Here is a 21,691-nt window from a genome sequence, read left to right as displayed (position 1 = left end):
AATATTGGCATATAATGATGTGGGAGCTTAAAGTGTACTCTTAAAGGTAGGTACTCTGTTTCAGCTGTACCCGTGCTGTTCTCTTTCCCCTAGCAGTGCCTGCCTTTTGAGGCATGTTGCAGCACAGACTGCATGGGCTATACAGAGGTGGGATTTGCTGAATAACATTCTGTTTTTAATGGAGATTTAGAGGGTTTGGGTAATGACATGGGAAATCCTTGGTATGAACATTCCTTGAAGAGTTAGTTATGAGGACTCTACAAGCAGTAATAGTAGGATAGAGTAACTAGTAGTGCTATGTAGCTTTATTGGGACATACTGTTCTCTCCTGATAGGATTAAAACATTTTAGGGGTTTTAATATTTTTTTTTAATTTTACATAAATACTCTTAAACATGTTTTGAGTAATGTTTTTCTTCAGGAAATCTTGCTTCTTACAAGTATGAATCAATAAAACAGCTCACAAACTTAAACAAGAAGACATCTGATTATTTGTCAGGTGATATATCTAGTGCTGTATAGCGATGTTTTTACCAGTCCACTCCATGTACTTTACCTAGAATTTCCCTAGAGCTTATTTATAGCTCAAACTTATTTAATTTTTGAGTGTTTCCTGAAATAAATAAACTGTGCCCTTCAGCTGTCCCTTGCAGTTAATTATGTTAACTGGGACAGCTATTCTTTGGACATTTTATAAAACACTGAAACTCTCATCTGAACTAGGCCACTAACTAATTGCTATGCAGAGGCAACAAGGCCACATTATTTCTGAAACCCTGTCATTATTGTCCTGTAATTGAAAAACCACAGTAATGGTGAACTATCTTGTGCATGACCACTTTAAATCAGAAAATTTTCTGCTTAAACAAAATCTCTTTTATTTCCTTTCTTTGGCATGACAGAAAACAATATTAGACATTTTTACAAATTAAGTTTCAGAAGAAATAATCTTAAAATTGTAAAAGGACACAATGCTATTTGGAAAATATTGTCAAAACTCAAAATGACCGGGTTAGTTCATCTTTGAAATATTGTCTTAGAAATACAGCATCCTTTTGGATTTTTGGTATGGCAAGTTATTGTTATCTGTGTAGGAATACAGCTTTGTTTATCTTTGTTACACACTTGTTAGCTTCTTATTAAGAATTCTGGGTATGCATAACCACCGCATAAAAGCTATAGTATCCAGACCTCTGAGGGCCTCTATAGAGCTGTATAGAATGGCTCTTTGGATGACAAAGTGAACAGATGTGTCAGTGAATAAATTAATGGGAAATTGACTGCTGCTACCTGAGTAATCACGAGGCTGAGAATGACTTCAAAAGTGGTTGGAGAGAAATGCTCTTCTTTATCCTCTAGTGAAGTGCAAATTGAAAAGAATAATCTCTGGGGACTACTCACAAGCCCTTACTTAAGTGTTCTCTTTTAGGTGCTAAGCTTCATAAAATGATATACAATATTATTTTCTCCTTATGTTCTGTACTCATGCTGAAGCTGTCTAGGTCTTTTACAGAGATTTACAAATCAGGCATCACAGCCATCAGCGCCCATGATTCCTTGTACATAGTCTACATACTCCTGTTAAAGCAGAGTGGTAGCAATTATCTCAAAAAAAATTGCCTCAATCTTCTTCCCTGCTGATTTATCTGATTTTAGCTTTTAATTGGTCTTGTCTAAACGATTTGTACATAAAAAACCTAAGCACAGCTGGAATCTCATGCACTAAACCTCCTGTGCTTTGGCAAGTGAACTGCATGTAATGGACCCCACACAGCTTCCTTTGCATAAGGAAGGGTTTCTGATGAACTAGGAATTGTGCTTGAGCTTCTGCCAACATTTTTGTCAGAAGGCTTGTTTTTAACATTGCTAATGATTTGGAAAACAAAATGGAGTTTGTAGAATGATCCAAAATATTTATGGTAATTAGCACATGGAAAAGAAAAAGCCCTTCACAGGCTCCCCAAATCATCTGCCCTTGTATAGGAGAGGAAGTAGTTAAAAGAGCAAAATTTCTGAGCAGACTCTGTCGGTTGCTAAACCACTAAAATTACTGTGCCAGACATAACCATGAAAGCAAACAACGAAAGTGCCCTCTAAAACTATTCCGAAACTATCCTAAAGGTGTTGAAGTTGTTTGGAATTATGTCTGTAATTGGCAGAGTGGAAAGAATTCACCCCATTTTTATAAACAATGGAAGGAGTCTTGCACAGTTATCACTTATTGCTGGAACATACATATGATATGGTAATTTAAGTAAAAATGCTGTTTGGGGGCTTTTTCTAAATCCTATTATTTCTAGTGAGACAGTGAACTCCCACTATTAAGATACAAATCATACCATAAAGTCATAGTAATTTCACTTGGGCGTTGAACAATCCTCAGCTCCAAATTCATTGTTAGCGCAACTAAAATGAAGCCAAGAAAAATTTGTTGCGGCACACTTAACCAAACAGTCTAAAAAATTTTAATTCTAGTAATCTGAAACATTCTTCCATGTATTATCTCTAAAATATATGAGATGGAATTATGTGTGCACATCTAAATTTCTAAAACTATGTGTAGTGTTAAATGAAGGCATTTGCATTAGTGATGGTAAGATAGCACTATCAAGATTTCATCTTTCAGATAAGCAGGCTTGGGAATCTAGAAATATTTTACATTCCTCATCACCAGCCAATTCAGGAAATTAATTAAAAAAGGATATTTCAAGGAAGATTTGCTTCAAGCGTTTTGTATAGTTTGAAGAGAAGGAATGCCATTATGTAGGTCATTGAAGTCACTCCACAGTGTCTATATATTCAAATTAGAAACAGTTTAGATCACCTTTGCAAATCTACAACTGCTTACATTAGGTCTGTTCTTGTGTGATTAAGTGACAACTAAAGCAGTGAATAGTTAGGCCTCATTCAAACTGGATTTTTTTTTGGTAGAAATGGGAAAATCCTTAGGAAACTTTGCACTATTTAGACAAATACTGAAAAAAGTTTGGATGCTTATTTTGAGCATTATTTAATATGTTGAGAGAACATGCTTCATTGTAGCATATATATCTTTTATTTGCCTTGTGCTAGATTTACTATAAGAAGGATATGGTCTACAAGTCAGAACAGTAACAATGGGAAATGGAAGAATTAAACTCTCATTCTTCCCCAGGTGTATTGTGCAGCACAAATGAACAGCCACATAGGCGTGCGACTACTTCTATGGAAGTTGCTATGGAAGTTGCTAATGGTACCATGTACATGTGGATATTTCTTCACAGTGCTTCAACACATCCAACAAGATGTGTTGGCCAGGTACTGCTTTTTTTCTGCAATGCCTAGACTATGCAATGCAACTAATAAAAACTGCAGCAAACATTTTTATTGTTTTATTATATTTATATATATTTTATGTATAAGTTATACCAAAATAATTTTAGTATTTCTATGAATCTGGAGGCAGGTTCCAAAATTGTGGAGTCTTAAGGTATTTACCACCAAGTGTTGAAGTTAAACAGTTCAATTAGACTTAAGGCACGTAGGATAAAACCCTTGTAAGAAAAGAGTGATGTGTGAGGGGTACAAAGACAGTTCTGGGTAAAAATCCCACTGGCCAAACAGATACATGCCTAAGCAGATAAAGAGACAGAAATGCAGGATCAGGATCACAAGGAGAAACAGCCTTTTGTGGCTGTGATGAAATTCCTGTAGAAATGCCTGTATGTTCAGACAATTTGTCATTCTCAGTGGTGTACTACCCCCAGAATCACATAACAATCTAGGCTGGAAAGTATGTCTGAAGTTCATCCCGCCCAACCTCCTGTTCAAAACAGGCTAAATGTCAAAGCCATATGGGGTTGCTCAGGGCCTTGTCTTGACAGGTTTTGAAAATCTCCAGGCATGAAACTCCTCAACCTCTCTAGGCAGCCTGCTCTGGTGCTCACCACCCTTCTGGTGGAAAATGTCATGCTTGGGCCCGACTGGACATTCTCCAGGTGCACCTTGCTACTGCTGCCTCTTGGCATTGCACTCCTCATCTGTGAAAAAAGCTGGCTCAGCCTTCTTAGTCCCTGTTTGCCATGCCAGGGTGCAGTGAGGGCCAGGGGCTCCCCATGTGGGCCAGCATGGCAGGGTGTCACCGGCCAGGGCTCGCCCCACCACCCCCATTGAAGGAGGAGGGGCAGCTGGCGGCGGCCTCCATCCAGCTCCGCTCCGGTGCTGAGGCTGGTCGGAGGTTGAGCTGGGAAAATGAAGCAGGGCCAGGCTTGGTGAGGGTAACCGGCATCAGATACAGCCCTGTGACCACTGAGTGAGTCCACAGCAAGGAGGCCAGCTGAGGCCAGGCTGGGAAGTCAGCCCGCGGGTGGTCAAGGTCCAGGCCAGCGGGGTTCATGGCCAGGCACAGGCATGGCTGTGGTGCAGCTGGGGACCGGCACTGCTGCAGCATCACTGGGGCAGTGACCGATGGCTCTGGGGGGCTGAAATGGGGTCCTGAGACATGGGCAGGGTCGGGGAAGCCCTGGGAAGGTGGGCAGGGACAGGCAGGGTTGGCAGTGACCTTGAAGTGCTGGCATTTTGGGCGTTTCAAACTACCATTAGATTCTTCTTCAGGAGTGCATTGTCCAGTTTAAAGTAAAAAATTTGAAAAAAACCACCTTTGTGTTAGAAACAATACTTTTAGATAATAAAAAATTATCACAATTAAGCAATAACCTCGTACTTGTTATGCTGTTTAATTTTTGCTTCTCCTTCAGCTTAACTAGCTAAAAACATGCTTCCCAAGGATCAAAAAATGAACTTAATTTTCAAATTACCAAGCACAAGTCAGGATTGCTAATGCTAGTGTAAAATGTTTACGTAATAGAGTCTTTAAAATGTTTCAGTTCTATTTTTAAATCATTAAACAATTCACCTTTTAAAGCTAACCTTGTGTCTCTGCCAAATTTGACGTGATATTGCCAACTCATTCAGCCTGCATCCCTGCAGGAAAGGACATGGGGTTATTTTGGATCAGAAACTCAGCATGAGTTAATAGTATTGCACTATTGCAAATAAAGCAAACATTGTGCTGAGAAGTATAAAGGGAATTGCCATCAGTAAAATATGTGAAATAAACCCCTCAGCTGATTCAGGGCTGGCGAGGTCTTGGCTGGAGTACCATGGCCCTCGTGAGCATCCAACAGTTACTATCAGTTGGTAATAGATCGACTACAGATCTTGATGGGGTAAGTCAGACAAGAAATACAAGTACCACCCTAAAAAAGCAGTGAATTGGATGTTTTCATCAGCACATAGGGGTTTCCTTTCTCTTCTTCCAAACCAGTAGCCCTGGAAGCTAACCCCCTGCCCAGTCCCACAGCAGGATATGGAGATCCCACACTCAACAGCATTTCAAATAGTGGTTTGAGGGGGTCCAAATCCTCTGATCAGTCATAGCCTGACACGTGGACATTTCCCAAATTCCATTCTTAACTATTTAAACTGAGTCAGTCATCTTCACTAACTACTTCAGCAACAAGGAAATATTCTTTCCTGTGCTATTTCTCCTTATTGTTACCAAAGCAGGTTGTGAAGTCTCATTTATTGGAGCTTTTTAACACTATGTTGAGATACAAAGGTACACTAGATGACCAATGTGCCTTCTAATCTCTTTTTTCTACAAATATTTCAAGTAGAGTTTTTCATATATCCATAGTACATCTGGGTAGATTTGGGCGATGAGAAGTGTAGAGGGTGAGAGGAAACATAAATATAGGTAGGTATGAAAAATCGTGAGTAGGAGTTTTAAAAGTGTACCATAGAGAAACCATTTGAGTGTCAGAATTAGGTGCCTACCAGAAGGGCAAAGCCACTGTAGTTTCTGTCAGAAACATCTTGATAATGTATGATGCTCACTAATCGTTAATCTGAATGTGGGCTAACATTTGCAAAAATATCTGTATTATGTACACAGCCATAACAAAAGAATTTGGCCACTTAAAAAGGCTTTATTTGTATTCTCGTAATACAGCTTTACTGTACAATGCAGTCCTCTTTTGGAATAACCGATGACTGCACATGTAAGTGCTGAATGTTACCCCTTTGGCACATTTTAAACTATTTTTGTGGTTCATATATTGTGAGGTCCTGGAAGAGTCACTCTAAAACTCATCTTGGTCAAAGATACTATACAAAGGTAATACGAATACACGACAAAATTCGCAGGAAGTTATAAATGCTAGCAAGGAAAGCAATCACTAGCAGCAGACTCAGACAAATAAATCCCTAGTAATACCATTAAATGCTAAAATGTTCCAGTCCTCAAGTGGAGAACTTCTACAGGTGACAGGTTTTCTTAGTTTCTTTGGTCTTCCTTTTGAGCTGAAAAGGTCTGTTGCCATTCTTACAACTCAGGGACACATTTATTCTAACAAATAGTTATGATTTTGTTTTTAATAATGTTTGAATATAACAAACAAATTCTATTTTTAGGAAGACAGGAAAGCGTAAATTTGTACTTAAAACACAGTAGTAAATGGTTTCTGAAGTCTGATTACATAAAAAAAAAAATTATAGTGAAATGAACTTCACCTGAATTTGCTATTTCATTACATACCTTTTATAACTAGAGTGAGGTGAGTCAGGACAAGTCCTTAGCAGGGGTCAGACCTCAGGACAGGCACTCATTGTGATTGCAGAGACTTTTGGCATAAATCAAAGAGGTTTTTTTTATAGACAGTGTTGCGACATGAAGATAAAAATTGGATCAGTAAACGTTGCTTTCTCTTGGACAAAAATACTGCATTTAGGTTAGCATTCTATCACAACGGTTTCAGTGTACCCACATAGAAAGCGAAAATGATGTTTCTCTGTTGCTTTTTATCATGACTCTATATTGCTTTTTATTTTTATCATGACTAAGAAAGGCCTGAAATGCTACCCTGATATCCCTGATACCTATTGAAGGTGACAGTCAGGACTTGGGTAGGTAGATACTCAGCTTATCTGGACAAATCCAAGGAAGGCTGGATAATTAGTCACAAAGACTCCAGGTTTAAAGTTTGTTCAAAACTTTTTATTAATACTGCTTTCCATAATACTTAATTAGATGGCAGAGCAAGGGAGAAGTTTATTTACTGAATTTTGTGCTGACTTGCTAATCAAGTTTCTAGAAATAGAGGCTTGGAACCCTTGCAACTTTCCTTTGTTAATTAACCCCAAATGAACTTTTTGGAGCTACTTAATATGAAATTCCAGAAAGGCCAGATTCTGTGGGAGTTTTTTTGTTTTTTTTTTTTTTTTTTTTATAAAATATGAGGTAGTAGAATGGATACAAGACCTACAGACTAAACATGAAAAGTTTAAAAGAGCTGCAACACTTTGATCTGTTTGCTGCTGCTTGCCAACAGATAGCAAAACTCACATCCTTAAGTATTTATGTAGCCACCACACATTTCAAGCTGTGTAAATTCTCTAGGAGAACTATGGTATCCTGGAGTACTGTGTCCAGCTCTAGGGCCCCCAACATAAAAAGGACACAGACCTGCTCAAGTGGGTCCAGAGGCCACAAAGATGATCAGGGGTCTGAAGCACCTCCCTTAAGAGGACAGGCTGGGAGAGCTGGGGTTGTTCAGCCTGGAGAAGGCTCCAGGGAGATTTTACAGTGGCCTTCCAGGAAGGCGTGAAGATACAGGAAAGATGGGAAAGGATTCTTTATAAGAGAGTGTACTGATAGGATAAGGGGTAATGTCTTAAACTGAAAGAGGGTAGATTTAGATTAGATACAAGGAAGAAATTCTTCACTGTGAAGGTTGCGCAGAGAAGCTGTGGCTGCCCCCTCCCTGGCAGTGTTCAAGGCCAGGCTGGACGGGGCTTTGAGCAACCTGGTCTAGAGGAAGGTGTCCCTGCCCATGGCAGGGGGTTGGAACTAGATGATCTTTAAGGTCCCTTCCAACCAAAACCATTCTATGATTCACATAGAAATTACTTTTGCTTACATACATGAATTTAGAGGAATAAAGACACAGTCATACAGTACACAATGGATTGTATGCAAACAATTTCAGAACATATTGCAAACAAACGTCAAGGGATAGTGGCACAAACGAGCTGAACACCTGCTCTGACCTAATACTCTGTCCCCCTCCCAGGCGTAACCCCAAACATTACAGCTGAAGCCAGCACACTGCTCCTTGCCCCCCAAAACAGAGCTAAATCCACCAAACACGAGCTCCTGGCTATACAAAGCCATTCAGCCCACCCACTTCGGGAAAGTCTGGATTTCAGAGTCACTTAACAGCAGGAGGAAAGTGAGACGGGGCCGTTACTAAAGCGACAGGCCCAGCTTCTGCGCGGGGCCGAGCCCCGGGGATTCCGGTGGGACACGGGGTGTCCCCGAGGGCCCGTGCTGGCAGGTCCATGAGCAGTGTCACACCGCGGTGCTCGCTGGCCTTCAGCGGCGGCGCTCCCTGCGCTGGGTAACGCCAGGTCCCGTGTAAGACCCGCCGTGACGAGGCAGAACCGCCGGTGCCATCTCCGCTCACCAGGTGAAGAGGGACCGGCCTGTTTCCAACGGGCACGGAGCGCCCTGGAGGGGCCTCGGAAGCGGGAGGTCGGTCTAAACGCCCCTGCAAACGCGGGGCCCGGGGCGAGGCTGCTGCGGGCCGCTCCCGGCCGCGGGGAGGGCTGCAGGCCCGCAGCTCCGCCCGCCCCCCCGCACCTGGGCGCCCGCCCGGGGTGCGCGGAGCTGCCGGTGACTCAGCGGCGGCGGCGCCCCGCTGACCCCCCTCCCGGCGGCGGCGGAGCCGTGCCGCGGCTCTGCCCCCTCCCTCCTTCCCTCCCTCCCGGCAGGATCATCCCACCCCGCCGGGCGGTCACCTCAGCAGGAGGAGCCGCCGCTTTGCCTCCGCTCCCGCAGCGACCTGACGGCAGCGCGCCTCGCCTCGCCATGCAAGCAGGGAAGGCAGCCGAGAGCCGGGACACCGGCCGGCGCCTGCAGGTCACCATGAAGAGGGGCTACGAGGTGCTCCGCGACCCCCACCTCAACAAGGTAGGGGCGGGCGGGGCAGGTGCGCCGCGGCGGCCCGGGCCGCTGAGGGCGGGAGCCCCCTCCCTCGCCCCGGCCCCCGCCCGCCCGCGGGGAGCGGAGGGACCGGCCGCGGCCGGGCGCTGCCTGTGCGGCCGGAGCCGGGCCCGCGGGGCGCCGGGCGGCCTCTGGCCGCCGCCACCTGTCGCGGCGCAGCGCCCGGGGGGCGCCCGGCCCGCCACCGCGCAGCGGCCGCCGAGCCGGGCCGGGCCGGGCCGAGCCGGGGCGGCGGCGGGGCAGCGGTACTTCCTGCGGCCCGGGCGGCGCTTCCTCTTCCTTCGGGGGCGGCGGGGGGCCCGCGGGCGGCGGCGAGCGCCCTGCCGGCCCCCGACCCCGCCTGCCTCGGCCCCGGGGCGCGGAGCGGGCCGCGGCGCCAGGCGCCATCCCCTCTCTGTCTGCCGGAGAAGAGAAGCGGCGGCAGCAGCCCTCGCCTGGGGAGGATGCTGCTCAAAGTTGTGCCGCTCCGCTGCGAGTTCCCGCTGCCGTGACTGTGTTTTTCCGGTACCCTCCTTCTTTTCCAGCCCCCTTTCCCACGGGTGCCCCACCTTGTTTCCTGCGGGCGAGGCTGGCTGTTCGTGCTGTCCTATCTTTTATCCCCTGGCAGGTGGAAAAGGCATTTTATCACCGTTATTCCACTTGCAGCTGTAAAATTCAACTACAGTTTTCCCCTTGCTCCAATGATGTCAGCTTTTAAGAGATGCCGTGGCACAGCAAAACCTTTTTGTCACATCTCTAATTCACTTAAGCATGGTAATTCTGCTTGATAAAACTTTCTAAATACTTCAAACTAATCTGGAAAAAATAAAGCTGAGTAAGTAAGTGTTTGCATAGCTCTGATAAAGATGCAAAGTTCACCTAGTAAAATACTTTATTGGTGTGACAGACCCAGGATTTGCTGCTAAAATGAGAAATGGGTAAAGTCAAAGGTAGATCATAAACCGCACCTAGCACATGAAGCCTTGATCAAGTCCTTAGCCCCAACTTGTTTTTGCACATTACTTTTAATGGTGCTCTGACTTGTACCTCTGCATTAGAATGTCTTAGTCATTTTCCTTATTGCTGAGTTGTATAAAATGAGAAAAACTATGTGTCTAGTCTTATTGGATAGGTTGACTCATCAGTAAAAGCTCCATGTATTAGTTAGATGAATGGTGCTTTTATTAGTCTTGGTGCTTGACTGCAAAGTTTTCTCAGAGGCTCTCTTATGTCTGTGTGTGTGTGTGTAGGCCTGACAAGGTCTCCCGAGGTCAGGTGAAAGGAAAATTAACCAGAATATAAAACTACCAAGCAGAAACTAAGGAGAGGCTGTTTCACTTGGGATTGCTTTTAAGCAGCTGCAGTATTCGTGGAAAAAGTCTGATTCAGAATAACCTGGAAAGCCAACCCAACAAAAAACCCACCTTGTGTTAAGCAGTAAAATGTGGCTTATTCTAAAATGTGTTGAACAAAAGGCAGTCAGAGGCAAAGCAGGCTCATTGCTACCTTTTTGCCCTCAAACATCATATTCTTGCCTCTGAAAAGCATGCCTGGAGGTGAGGTACTAAAGAGGAAGGGTCTTGCTTTATTTCCTGGCTTAGACTTTATTCTTCCCTTTCCCTTCAGCTGTGGTGTAGCACGTATGTACCGTACAGCAGAGATGCAGCAAAAAGTAGTTGTTCATTACCAGCCACATCTACCTAGCTAATGCAGAGTTTGGCATTAGAAAAGATCAGCTGAAAAATCCGGTCTTTATGCATGTGAGGAGAGTCTGGTCCTGGTCTGGTGGAGAAATGGGTAAGCCAGTTTTCTGACCGAGAGGGGTGATTTTTGGTGGGTGTGGATGTATTACACCCTACTATATATATATACACACACACACATCCCTTTATACATATATATTTTATTGCCAAATACATACATATGAGCAATAAAATCAAATAATTGAGGACTGCCAATGTGGTTGCCAGTTTGATAGGTTGTGGCCTGCCTGCATGCATGGGAGCTGGTACTTCTCGTTCACTTTCTGTTGCCCAGGCTGTTAAACAAGCATCAGATTGCAGAGAATTCAATTTGAAGTAGATAAAATATCTCCTTTAATGATTCTAAAGTACAGGGATTGTTTGCAGTTCTGCAGAAGTGCCAGAACTTTCTGCTATCTCCTGGGCCCTGTCGAAGAGCTGCAATTGTTCAGTATCAGCACTTTCTTTTGGATACGGTTCCAGTTTTAATAGTCCTATTTGTATATACTTGGCAAAAGTAGACTGTAAGTACTGGGTAGTGGTATCTAGAAGTGACTTGTAGAAAAACAAGACAAAGTATGTTTTCAGGGTCTCTTAAGCCAAGACAGCTGACCTGTCAAACAGGTAAAGCTGAAGTATGCTGCAATATGTGGAAGCTTGGGGCTTGTGTCCTCAAATAATGCATTCCTTTCCTCAGACAAATTGAAAGGAAAATTTTACAGGAAATTTATACTTGGACATCTTTAAAAATAGATCTAAGAAGAAATAAGGAGCTAAATTTTAAAAAAAATATCAGTCTCCATTTACTGCCCTACTCATGCAACAGTAAAACCGATTTCTGCACACTCAGTGCATACATCACTTTTTATACTTAACCTTGATGGTTGGCGAGAGGTGGGAGAAAGGGCTGTGGGAATGCGAGGGTAACACCCAAATTTCTTCTTTTCCACTTGCCCTCTATTTCTACCTGGATGGCAAAATTTCCAAAACATAATAAGCACAGAAATATGTTGAAGCCCTAGGCAATGTAATTTTTAAATCTTTTATGTTTTACTTTGTAAGTAATTCACAAACATGTACAAACTTCACTAAGGAAAAGCTTGATAAAAATGGTGGGTTTGTGTTTGCTTGTTGTTTTTTTTTTTCTCCACAATCAGATATTTTGCCTACATGAGAAACCATTGCTTCTTTTACAAGGTCACTGAGTGGTCTGCCCTATCTCAACAGCAGTGATGCATCAAAAATCATGAGGAACAGAAGATCATAATGCACAGAGTTTAATTACTTGAGGACACATGTCCAAGTTTGTGGACAGTAATGGTGATTCAGTTTATTGTCTGAAGTGTTTAAAAGTATATTTAGAAACTTTTTGGTAATTGTCTTTTCTCCTCAGGCAACTAAACACATTGTAAATAGCAATTACAAGGCAAACAAACACAGCTTCACTTCTTTTCACTGAAATAGATTGCATTTAAAACCTTTGGCTGGGAGTTGTATGCTCCTTAAGCGAATGAGTTACTGAAGTGTGAAAGCAATTTGCTCTATTCCTACTCTAAATCTCATTTATGCTTTATTCAGTGTACAAGTTCACAATTTTAAAGCACACAAATCGTTTAACGCTAAACTTTCATCTTTCATTCTTTTACCTCTTGATATTGTTTAATCAAATCATAGTTTCCTGTAAACTGCTTATTTTCAGAATCTTGATGTGAAGATATGCAAATGTGTATTTCAATAGCAAAGTTTTCCAATAGCCAGTATTAATTGCCAAGTCTAAATACTTCCCTGACTGAGAAACTTTGCCATTGCAGGACTGCTTTCCTTGCAGGCTGCTTTCATATTCTTGCAGAGTGATTCAGTGAGCAGGAAATAAGTGATTCTTATCTAAGTGCTGGAGGGCTCTCTCCCTCCTCAGCTGCTTAATTTTAACCCCTCTGTGACTGCTGTCATCATTGCTGAATGTAGCGTGCTTATAAACTGTTGGTCCCTCTTTTTTCTTTCCCTTTATTCAAGTTGCACTAAAGAACTGGAAAATTTCAGAACAGACTGTTTTGATGGGGCTGCTGAATATCCAAATGCTTCCAATCCCACCTGCAATGTCATTGGTATAATATTTTATCCTTACCACATCTGTATGTGATGCCCCTGCATCTCAGTAGGTTCTCAACTAAGCAGTGGAATTAGTTGTAGGCTGAAGTTGGCTGTGGGTCCTTTGATTTACTATGCAGTAACTATACTGGAACAGACCAAAGGTCCATTTATCCCAATGTCTTATTTCTGACAGTGGCTAAACTATATCCCTCAGGAGGAGTAAAAGAGTGAAGGATGCCTTTAGTGATACTTTCTCAGAATAATCAATTCCAGGATGAGGGAATGAGCAGTTTATTAGGGGTTATTAAGATATGAATGCTTGTCTTTCCTATCAGATTACACATGCTATGTCTACTAGTTTACTAAAAAACAACTGCAAACTTCTTAATTCAATTGAAATCATTATCTGAGCTAGAGAGAAGCATGGTCTTCCCATTTTGCCCCTGCATTTCAGACAGTGGGAGGAGAATGCTTGTGAAATACAGATATATTTTGTTCTGTATACAGGTAGTTGCTTCACTAAAGTAAAATCTGATTTGAGAAAGTTTATTCCCATGACTTGTGTGGGAGACATATAAAAAAGTTCTTAGGTCTTTGACTGTTGACCCTGTAATAGGCCTCAGAAAACCCAGACCTCCGTAAAAAATTAGAAGCATTTCAGCGATATTTTTTCTATCTGATAGGTAAAAGAGAAGAAACTTTTAAGAAGCTCCTCTAAATAAATCTGTTCATCAAATACCAAACAGTAGAAGTCTTTTTTCCTTCCATTGAATGTTTATATTTTCACATCTTAAACTTGTGTGTGCCTTGATTGGGTCTTCTGGAGTGGCCAGTGCTCACTGAGTGTTGCTTTTGCCTTAGCTGTAGGTAGATATTTTGGGGAAAAAAATTATGAAACTGGGGCTGCAAAAGGAAGGCACGCCTTAAAATGGGATATTAGAAGTATCTATATTCATTTATAAAATAGGTTTTCTGAAGGTTATTTGATATTGCAATGTATTATTTCATATTAAGTGGTAGTAGATGTGATAGCATCTTTTAGAGAGGAAGATGGCCAGCTTTACATGGAAATAAAGATATAATTTGAGGAAATTTTTTTGAGATATAGTTGCTGGTCACTCACTGTCTTCTAACTCCTTCTTGCCCTTTACAACTTTGTGGTTTTTAACAGTAATATTTCCTGGTTGTTATCCCAATCAGATCACCTAGCAGAGCAGTTCTCATCTTGATGGGGATAAGCACATGCTATTTTTCTGGTCTTTGACAAGAGTAAATGTATAGTGGTTTTGCTCACATAGAAAGCAAATCGATGTGGCCTTTCTCTGAAACCTTTTAGAGTGAACTTGTATAGATTTTGCCAGTGTGTTTGGCAAGCATTGCATTTTTGTTCTATTACTGGAGTCTCCCACACTGGAGTTGTTGTTTTGTGAAATGGCAACCTAGAATAGGAGGTTCTTCAAGTCTGGGGTTGGTTCATACCAGAGCTGTTTGCTCTTTTAACGATCAGGACCATAAATTGCAGACCGGCACAACTGCAGCTACCTTGTACGCTTGGGTTTTGGGCAAGGGCGTGAGCTCAGCCGTGGTTCACCAGTGGTACTGCAGGGCTGAGTGAGGAGGTTCTCACATTGCCAGTGTATTCTCCCTTCTTGAAAGCACCTTCTTGAGGTGTGAGGGAGGAGTTGCAATGCAGGATGTTTTTTGTATGAGTGCTTTTATTTACAGTATGTGTGAAGGGCCTTTAAAAATTAATTCTGTGCTTTTTCCCACCTTTCTTAGTTTAAGGCAGGTTTAACCTGCAGATTATTAATAAGAGTAAGTCTTGGGAAAAGGACAAAGTATTTCAATCAGATTGTTTTACCACCATCTTCTATTTTATGTATACAGCTTGTAGCGTTCACTGCCTCCTACTACTTTGTTCCTGACCTCGTAGGTAAGTTGCTGCAGTTGGTGTTACATTCTTTTCTTCCTGTTGGTCTCCAGTTCTTTGCTTGCCTTTAGGAAAAAAAGAGTGCTGAGACAGCGAGTTGGGAACAAAGTTTTGTGACCTGAATTAAAAGCAAATAAAATGAAGGAGACAAATTATGTAGTAAGCTATATAGTGTAATAGCAACTGAACAGTGGTATGAGTTGTTACAAGAAGCTGAAACCTAGAATTGTGTTGGTGTGAAGCTCTTTCAGGTATTAAAAACACTTTACAGTTGTGTAAGTTTCTTGTGAACTTCAGTAATTGGAACACAAACAAAGTTGACATTTTTTCTTTAGACTGAGGAATCCTATGCCTTCCTACTACTACTTTAGACTGAGGAATGCTACTTGATTAGCATTCAGTAATCGTGGCACAGAGCACCTTGCAAACAGGATTTGTGCATTTAGAACAAGTTAAATGTGCTTTTCCACACTAGGTTTTATAGAGATGCTGGCCACAGATCTTGGGTGCTGTTTTTTTATCTTACTGATGGATGCTGACAACAAGTAGGATAAGAGCTCACTGAGCAGTTGTACTTACATCTAGGTAAAATAAACTGCAGAGAATATTTTTACTTTGTGTGGAAAGCATATCTCAGAGTACAGAAGTTCTTGTTGTTGCATTCTTTATATGTCTGATTCTGCTGAATCAGTCTGTTGTACTGAGCTGTCTCTGGAAAAGAAAGAAGTTGCGGCTACAGCAGGCAGAAACTTCTCTCCCTCTGGCCCTGCTTCCCTCTCCGAAGGGAGGAAGAAGTGAAATGTGTGTGACAGCAATGTTCCTCATTAAACCGTGACCCCAAGTTAAAGTGTGCCATCTTTGCTTGGTCATGCCTTTCCTTTTCCTTCCTTGCCTGCTCAGGTGAGCTGTGTATTTGGTGCATGACTTGCTTGTGGGTGCTATAGCCCAGGCTCGCAGGGGTTGATGCAGCTCCATTGCTCCAGGCTCTGATGGCTAAGTGGCCCACTGCTGTTGTGCTAAATACATTACTGATGGAGGTCTGAAACAGAGTATTAATACTCTTCAATTAGGTCCTTCAGTTAGGTTCTTCCAGTATATATTAGAGAATTTTACAGTGGACCAGCTGTTTTGAAGAAGTGTCAGAAACATCATTTGCTGGAGGGACATGATTCTGAGATTTCAGCCACAGTAGCAAGTGGTTTGCGCTCCCTGCAAATGTGAAGAGCTCTTGTAAGGTGTCCTTTGTCCTCTCCCAAAGCTAGACGAACCAAATGTACAGTGGTTGCCTGAGAGCTCTGTGGCTCATTGTGGCTGGAAGAGTAGCATGGAAAGGGGAGAAAAGAACAGAAATAAGAACACTCTTGGGTTTGTGCCTGTGTCATGAGATGTGCAGGGTAGTCTGTTCACTCCAAGTACCCAAAACAAAGAAAGAAGAAATTGTGTTCTGTGAACATTAATAGGAGTGGGACATTTAACACCTCGAGTGTTGCGTTTTGTTTTTTTTTCCTCCTCCTTTAATGATGATGTTGAACAGGGTGGGATGCTTAAAAAAAAAAACAGAGCGAGCAGACCAATTCAATTTGCTGTGCACAGGTGCAGTGTCAGGAAGGACCTGCTACTTGTTAAGTGCCAGCTGGGGAGTAATGGATGTCTATTCATCTTCATGCATTCATTGTCTTCATTCAGCAGTGAGTGAAGCCTCTCCCACTGAGACAGGTACCCGTGAACTTCTGACCCAGAGATGTGTGTATGTGCTTACCAACAAGGCTTTAGTGCATGGAACTGAATTTGAAGAATTGTGTGTATTTTAGCTTGCGTGGTTCCTGTCATATCACAGTAGTACTGAGATGTTTCAAGCATCAATTAATTAGATCTTAAATGGGTATAAATTAAGGATCCATTGGATTTAATGAGTAGTGCTATATTTGATCATGCTGGCACACACACATGATCTTCGTCTGTATTTTATGCCTGGACAGTGCAGGCCGGTCCCATGTCTGGGAATAGTTTTATGGTAATTATCTCCATTGTCTGGTTTACAGCAACATCAAGGAGCTAAATCTGATATAGGCAAAAGGCAATAAAATGTTATAGAATTACCAGTTTGTAATACAGGGTAGCCAGAGTTTTGTACAGCAAAGCTGAAGACAAACTTGAAACAGTAGCTGTGTGACTCCAAAACTGGGATGGGTGGGACTTGGAATAAACTTCCTAATGGACAGGTAGAAGCAGCAAGACTGTGCATTAGCTTATCAGAGACTAGGCAAAGGCTTTGGTGCTTCCAGTGTTTTGCCTGACATAGGAATCCAAATCTTTAAATAAAGATGCTGATGGTTTCTAGTCAGAGGTGGAGGATGAATTTGGCTTGACACTAGAATATTCTGCCTTATTATTCATGGAGAAGGGTATTGTGCACAGTCAGCAGCACTGCTTCCTAGCAGGGCTTGCAGACATGAGAAATGTACCTTATGCAATTGATATATTAAGATGTGATATTTATTGTGGGTGTCCTCAATTACTATGAATTGACTTACGGTTCTGAAATTGCAACTGTGCAGGTTTGCTGTGGAATGTGCTGTATATCTGTTCATCTTCAGAAAAAAGTCAAAGTAGTGGGTGAAGTCAAGCAACGTAGGGGAAACCCTCTAATAGTTACTTTAAGAAAGTTTTGAAATATAGTTGAATTTGTTTTGTTAACATTCACCCTATGTAGCCTGCATAGGTTGAACTTTTGTTAGTCACTCGTTTCTTTACCTTCCCCTTTCTCCCCATTAATAGCAATTTTATAAGTAGCATTATACCTTTAACTGAGAAGTAAATGATTGCTGTGAAGCATATTGAACTCCATGAATTCACATTTTAGAAATATTTCAGGTTTCCTTTTTTTCTACAGCCAATAGTAGAATAATGATACGCTTTCAGAGAAGTAGGAAAATTGCTGTGTAGTTATAACGTATTGGGTTATCATTTGGACTAATTTTCATGATTTCATGACATGTAGCAAGATAGTAGGAATTTTAAGACTGCCTCAAAGGATTGTCAGTATGATGCACTTGACAGACACCTCCAGGAGCCAGGACTGCCATGATACATAGCCGTGGGGAATCTCATAATCACAAATAAGCTCATGGCTTTTATGAGAATGATAAATTTGTGTAGGGTGATACTAGAGAAAGGACTAAGGACCTGATTCCGATACTGGTTTTAGTAGTGTAATCTGAGAGTAAATTAATGGTAGAGGGATCCATGAGGGGAAGCTGCTGCAAAACTCACATGAAATTAGCACTGGTGCGTTAATCCTTTAAAAAAATAAACTCCTTTGTCATCTGGAGAGTTTGAGTGCCTTTAACATCCACAGACTTATAAAACTTGATTTCTAGTGGCCTATTTAGAAGGAAACATTGAAATAATTCACAGTGTGCAAGATAGATGTCTTTGGCTAGTCTGACCTTTCTGAGACTAGTCTAATTTTATCTAAAATGAGGAATATTATAGTATCTCATTTTTTGATTAATTAAGATGACTTTATATAGTTGAAATCTTTGAGTGATCTCTGAGTCAAAAAGATGCTGTGGAAAAAGGTAAATGTGTTTCTGTTAAAAACAGATCTCTAAGTTAATTTTGTATGAGAATTATTTTATGCATATTCCTTGGTATAGGTTTTTTTTTTTTTAGGAGGTAATTCAAAAAAACCCTAATTGCATGCATAAGAAAATGAGTTTTGGTCTTATCAAAGATTAAGCTTTGCTAATAAAATTTGTTGCATAATTCAGGAAGCACAAAAATCCTGATTTAGAGGAAGGAGGTCACAGGGCACCCTGGAGGCAGTTCTTTGCAGGCACTGTGTGCTTTCTGTTGAAATCAGTGTCTTGTAGTTTACTTGGATACTGTTAGTGCCTATTCCTGTGTGAAATACAATACTCCGTGCAGGACTTGAGGTTGTTTATGGTGTAGAGGAAGAAGAGGAAGTGTGGAGTGAACACTTTTTATATACATAAAGAATATATAACGTGGAACTGAAAAAAAAAGTGCATCATAATCTTACACTTTGAATACTTGTGTTTTTCAGCCAAAAATGCTGAAATACATCAGGATGTACTTGTCTGGTATGAGTTCAGAAAGCAAATTCACCACTGTTTTGCTCTTAAAATATAAACGAGGCATAGAGCAGCAGTGCATTTTATCCTTGCATGTTTATGCTTAGGCTTTTACTTAATTTATTGTTCAAGTAGCAATTGTTACCTGTTTCTGGCTTAGGAAAAATTTTTTCTCTAGTAACTAAATTTAATATTAAAACTAAAGTCACTGTTCTGCCTCTTCTTGTTGTAGATTCATAAAATAAATATACCTACAAGTGGTTTGAAAAATTACACCACCTTTGGTTCAATGTAACTTTGCTTAAACAAACTCAGTCTTCAGTCTTGAGTTAGTGTTTTAGATTCATCTGTCTTGTTAATGAATTGTGTGTAGCTTTGGAACAGAGTAGGTGCTATGAGGTATTAAATGATTTTGGCATCCAGTTCAGATGGGATATCACAGTTTAGCTTTCTTCCTCTTGTCCCCTCTTTGTGATACACTTCTAAGTTTACTTTTGGCATGGAGATTGGATAGTACAGAATCACTGTTTTGCAAGAGAACAATATCAATTGTTATTAAATACATCATTCCTTTTTCACAAAGGCAAAAATAATTTTGGCTTTTACCTAATGACTTAAAAAAATCTTTGCCTTACATCTGTCCTGGAGATGAGTGCATAGTGGTGATGACGAAGCATGTTACAACATTTTCAGTACTAGTGTCTAGCTTAGTGGATTTCTTCCTCCAGATACCTGACTTTAGAAAGCAGATTTATGTGTGGAGGTGTATCTATGAAAAAGGCAGTAAAGCCTCTTTACCTAAATAGTACAAAAGAGCTCAATAGTTACAGATAGAAGTCAGAATAGAAGAACACTGTATTGCTAAAGTAAAATGAATAACTGAGTCTGTGAAACGCTTAATGGTGGTTTGATTTGGCTTGAATCTCTTCTAACCTTGTATGATGGTTTTTTGGAGGGTTTGATGATGCTCCTGCATCTTTGCTTCTTACATGCACTTCTTCACTCTGTCTCTGTTTAAGATCTGAAGAGTCTATCTAGTTTATAAAGTTTGGATGGGGTGTTAAAATGCAGTACTTCACCAGCTGATGGCTGATTATGAACCTTTTTGGCATTGTTAAATGTGTTAAAATTACAACTGAATTTCTTTATGTAAAGTAGAAGAGTAATTTAATAGCTGAAGAAACATTTTAAGATACTTTCAGAATATTGAAACCTAATGCTGACATGTTCAGCAATTTTAGTCCATGATAAATATATGGAATAATATCCTTGTTGGATTTCAATATACTGACTATTAAAGGTAAATTTATCTGCTGCTATTTATAGGCAAATGGAAGTTATGAAAATACATTTCTAACTCTTGATTTTGTGTTGTAGCAGTAGTTGGAGTAATTTCCTAAGGTTTACGCAGCTTTGGTTTTGCCCAGGAGTAAGCTGCTGTTAGGAGCAAGTGCTGGGAGAGGAATGAAGGGCCTTCTGCCAGGGGATTGGGATTCAGGCTCCTGGATCTCCTGCAGGAGTAAAATCTTGCAGCAGTTCATTCCTTCCTCTGTCTGGGCTTTTCAGTCTTCCTCAGATCATATGTTGGAGGTGACTGCTTGACATCTTTATTCCCAAGGTTTCCCTGAAATTCCGACCTTGCTCTTGTCCAGAGCCCAGGTAGGATACTTGTCTTTCTGATTCCAACACAACTCTGGCTTGGGATGTTTCAAGTTGCCTCTATCCCAGGAGCGTTTTGAAGCTCAGTGACACCCCCTTTTCACCTTCTTCTCACTGGAGTCCTTGTTTTTTCAGGCTGCTGCTAAGTGTAGATGTCATTTTACAATCTTCATCTAAAGCTTTCAGGCCTGGTGAAGGAGAGCTGGTTCCCTGCTATGCTTCAAAGCATTTCCTCTACACAGGGTATTCACTGAAGTGCTTTGAAAAGATTTACTAGAGCTTGTGTGTACAAACATCTATTCATGAAGTCAGTGAGCGTTGTTGTATTATTTCTATGTATAGTTTATGTGTAACAACAAGCTTGAGGTAATAGAATTTTTAACAGAGTTCTACATGTGAAGATGTCTGCTGTTTGTCTTTTAAGGCATATAGATTTATGTCTTTAAGGCATATGATTTTTATGGTCTTAGGAGAGCATAAAAGTGGGTGGTTTATCTTTTTATGTGTTGTTGCTTTTTTGTTAAAATTCTCTAAGGATGAGGCTTACCAATTGCATTACTTTCTCTAAGAGGAGGCTGGACAAAACCTTCCTCTTGCTCATGTGATAGGGGATTTGGCATGGCGGTCTTTATTAGGTCAGTCAAGGGTCAGGTAAAGAAATAAGAAATGTTTCTTAAATAGCTTGATAATTCTGATTTTTTTTTTTTTTTTTACTGTGTATAGAGCATACACATTCTTTAGAACACTGCAGTAGTTGAACTAAATACATTAATTATAGGTGAGAATAAATAAATAAATGTAGGTGAGTCTGTGTAAACAGGTGTCAGAAAAGGTGTCTTACTCTCTGTACTGCTTTTTTTCTGCATTGACGGTGACTTTCCCCACATGCCCTCAGCAGCTGCTTGAAAGGAACACTTTATCTAAGCTCAGGAAAAGTAGAACATCTCACTTTGCATCTTACCTGGGGGAAACATAACCGGTCTGGCTCTGTCTCTTAGCCACTGGCCTTGTGTTTGCCAGAAAAGCAAAAGTGTTCCAGGTCAGGAGTCTGCATGAAACTGGAGCCTCTGCTCTCCTGCCAGGCTGTTTGAGGTACCCAGCTCTTGTGCTTCTTGGAGTACATGGATAAACTCAAAATAGAAAATAAAAA

At 41.2% G+C, this 21,691-nt stretch overlaps 1 protein-coding gene across 2 annotated transcripts in view; it reads left to right on the top strand.

Annotated features, from left to right (window-relative positions):
- Window positions 1–8,336: 8,336 nt before the first annotated feature.
- ME1 (malic enzyme 1) overlaps window positions 8,337–21,691 on the top strand; it is a 191,225-nt gene continuing 177,870 nt past the window's right edge. The window contains exons 1-2 of one of the 2 annotated variants that reach the window (XM_074922748.1): window positions 8,337–8,572; window positions 8,812–9,010. In XM_074922748.1, coding sequence (XP_074778849.1) covers window positions 8,909–9,010 — 102 coding nt within the window. In that variant the 5' untranslated portion in view covers window positions 8,337–8,572; window positions 8,812–8,908. Of the gene's footprint in view, window positions 9,011–21,691 lie in introns of both variants that reach the window. The other variant, XM_074922740.1, reaches the window with a different exon arrangement.

Source organism: Athene noctua, chromosome 1, assembly GCF_965140245.1.
Source record: "Athene noctua chromosome 1, bAthNoc1.hap1.1, whole genome shotgun sequence".
In the NCBI taxonomy this organism is placed as follows: Eukaryota; Metazoa; Chordata; class Aves; order Strigiformes; family Strigidae; genus Athene; species Athene noctua.
Note: the sequence above shows the minus strand (reverse complement) of the source record. Positions and strands in the feature narration are given on the sequence as shown.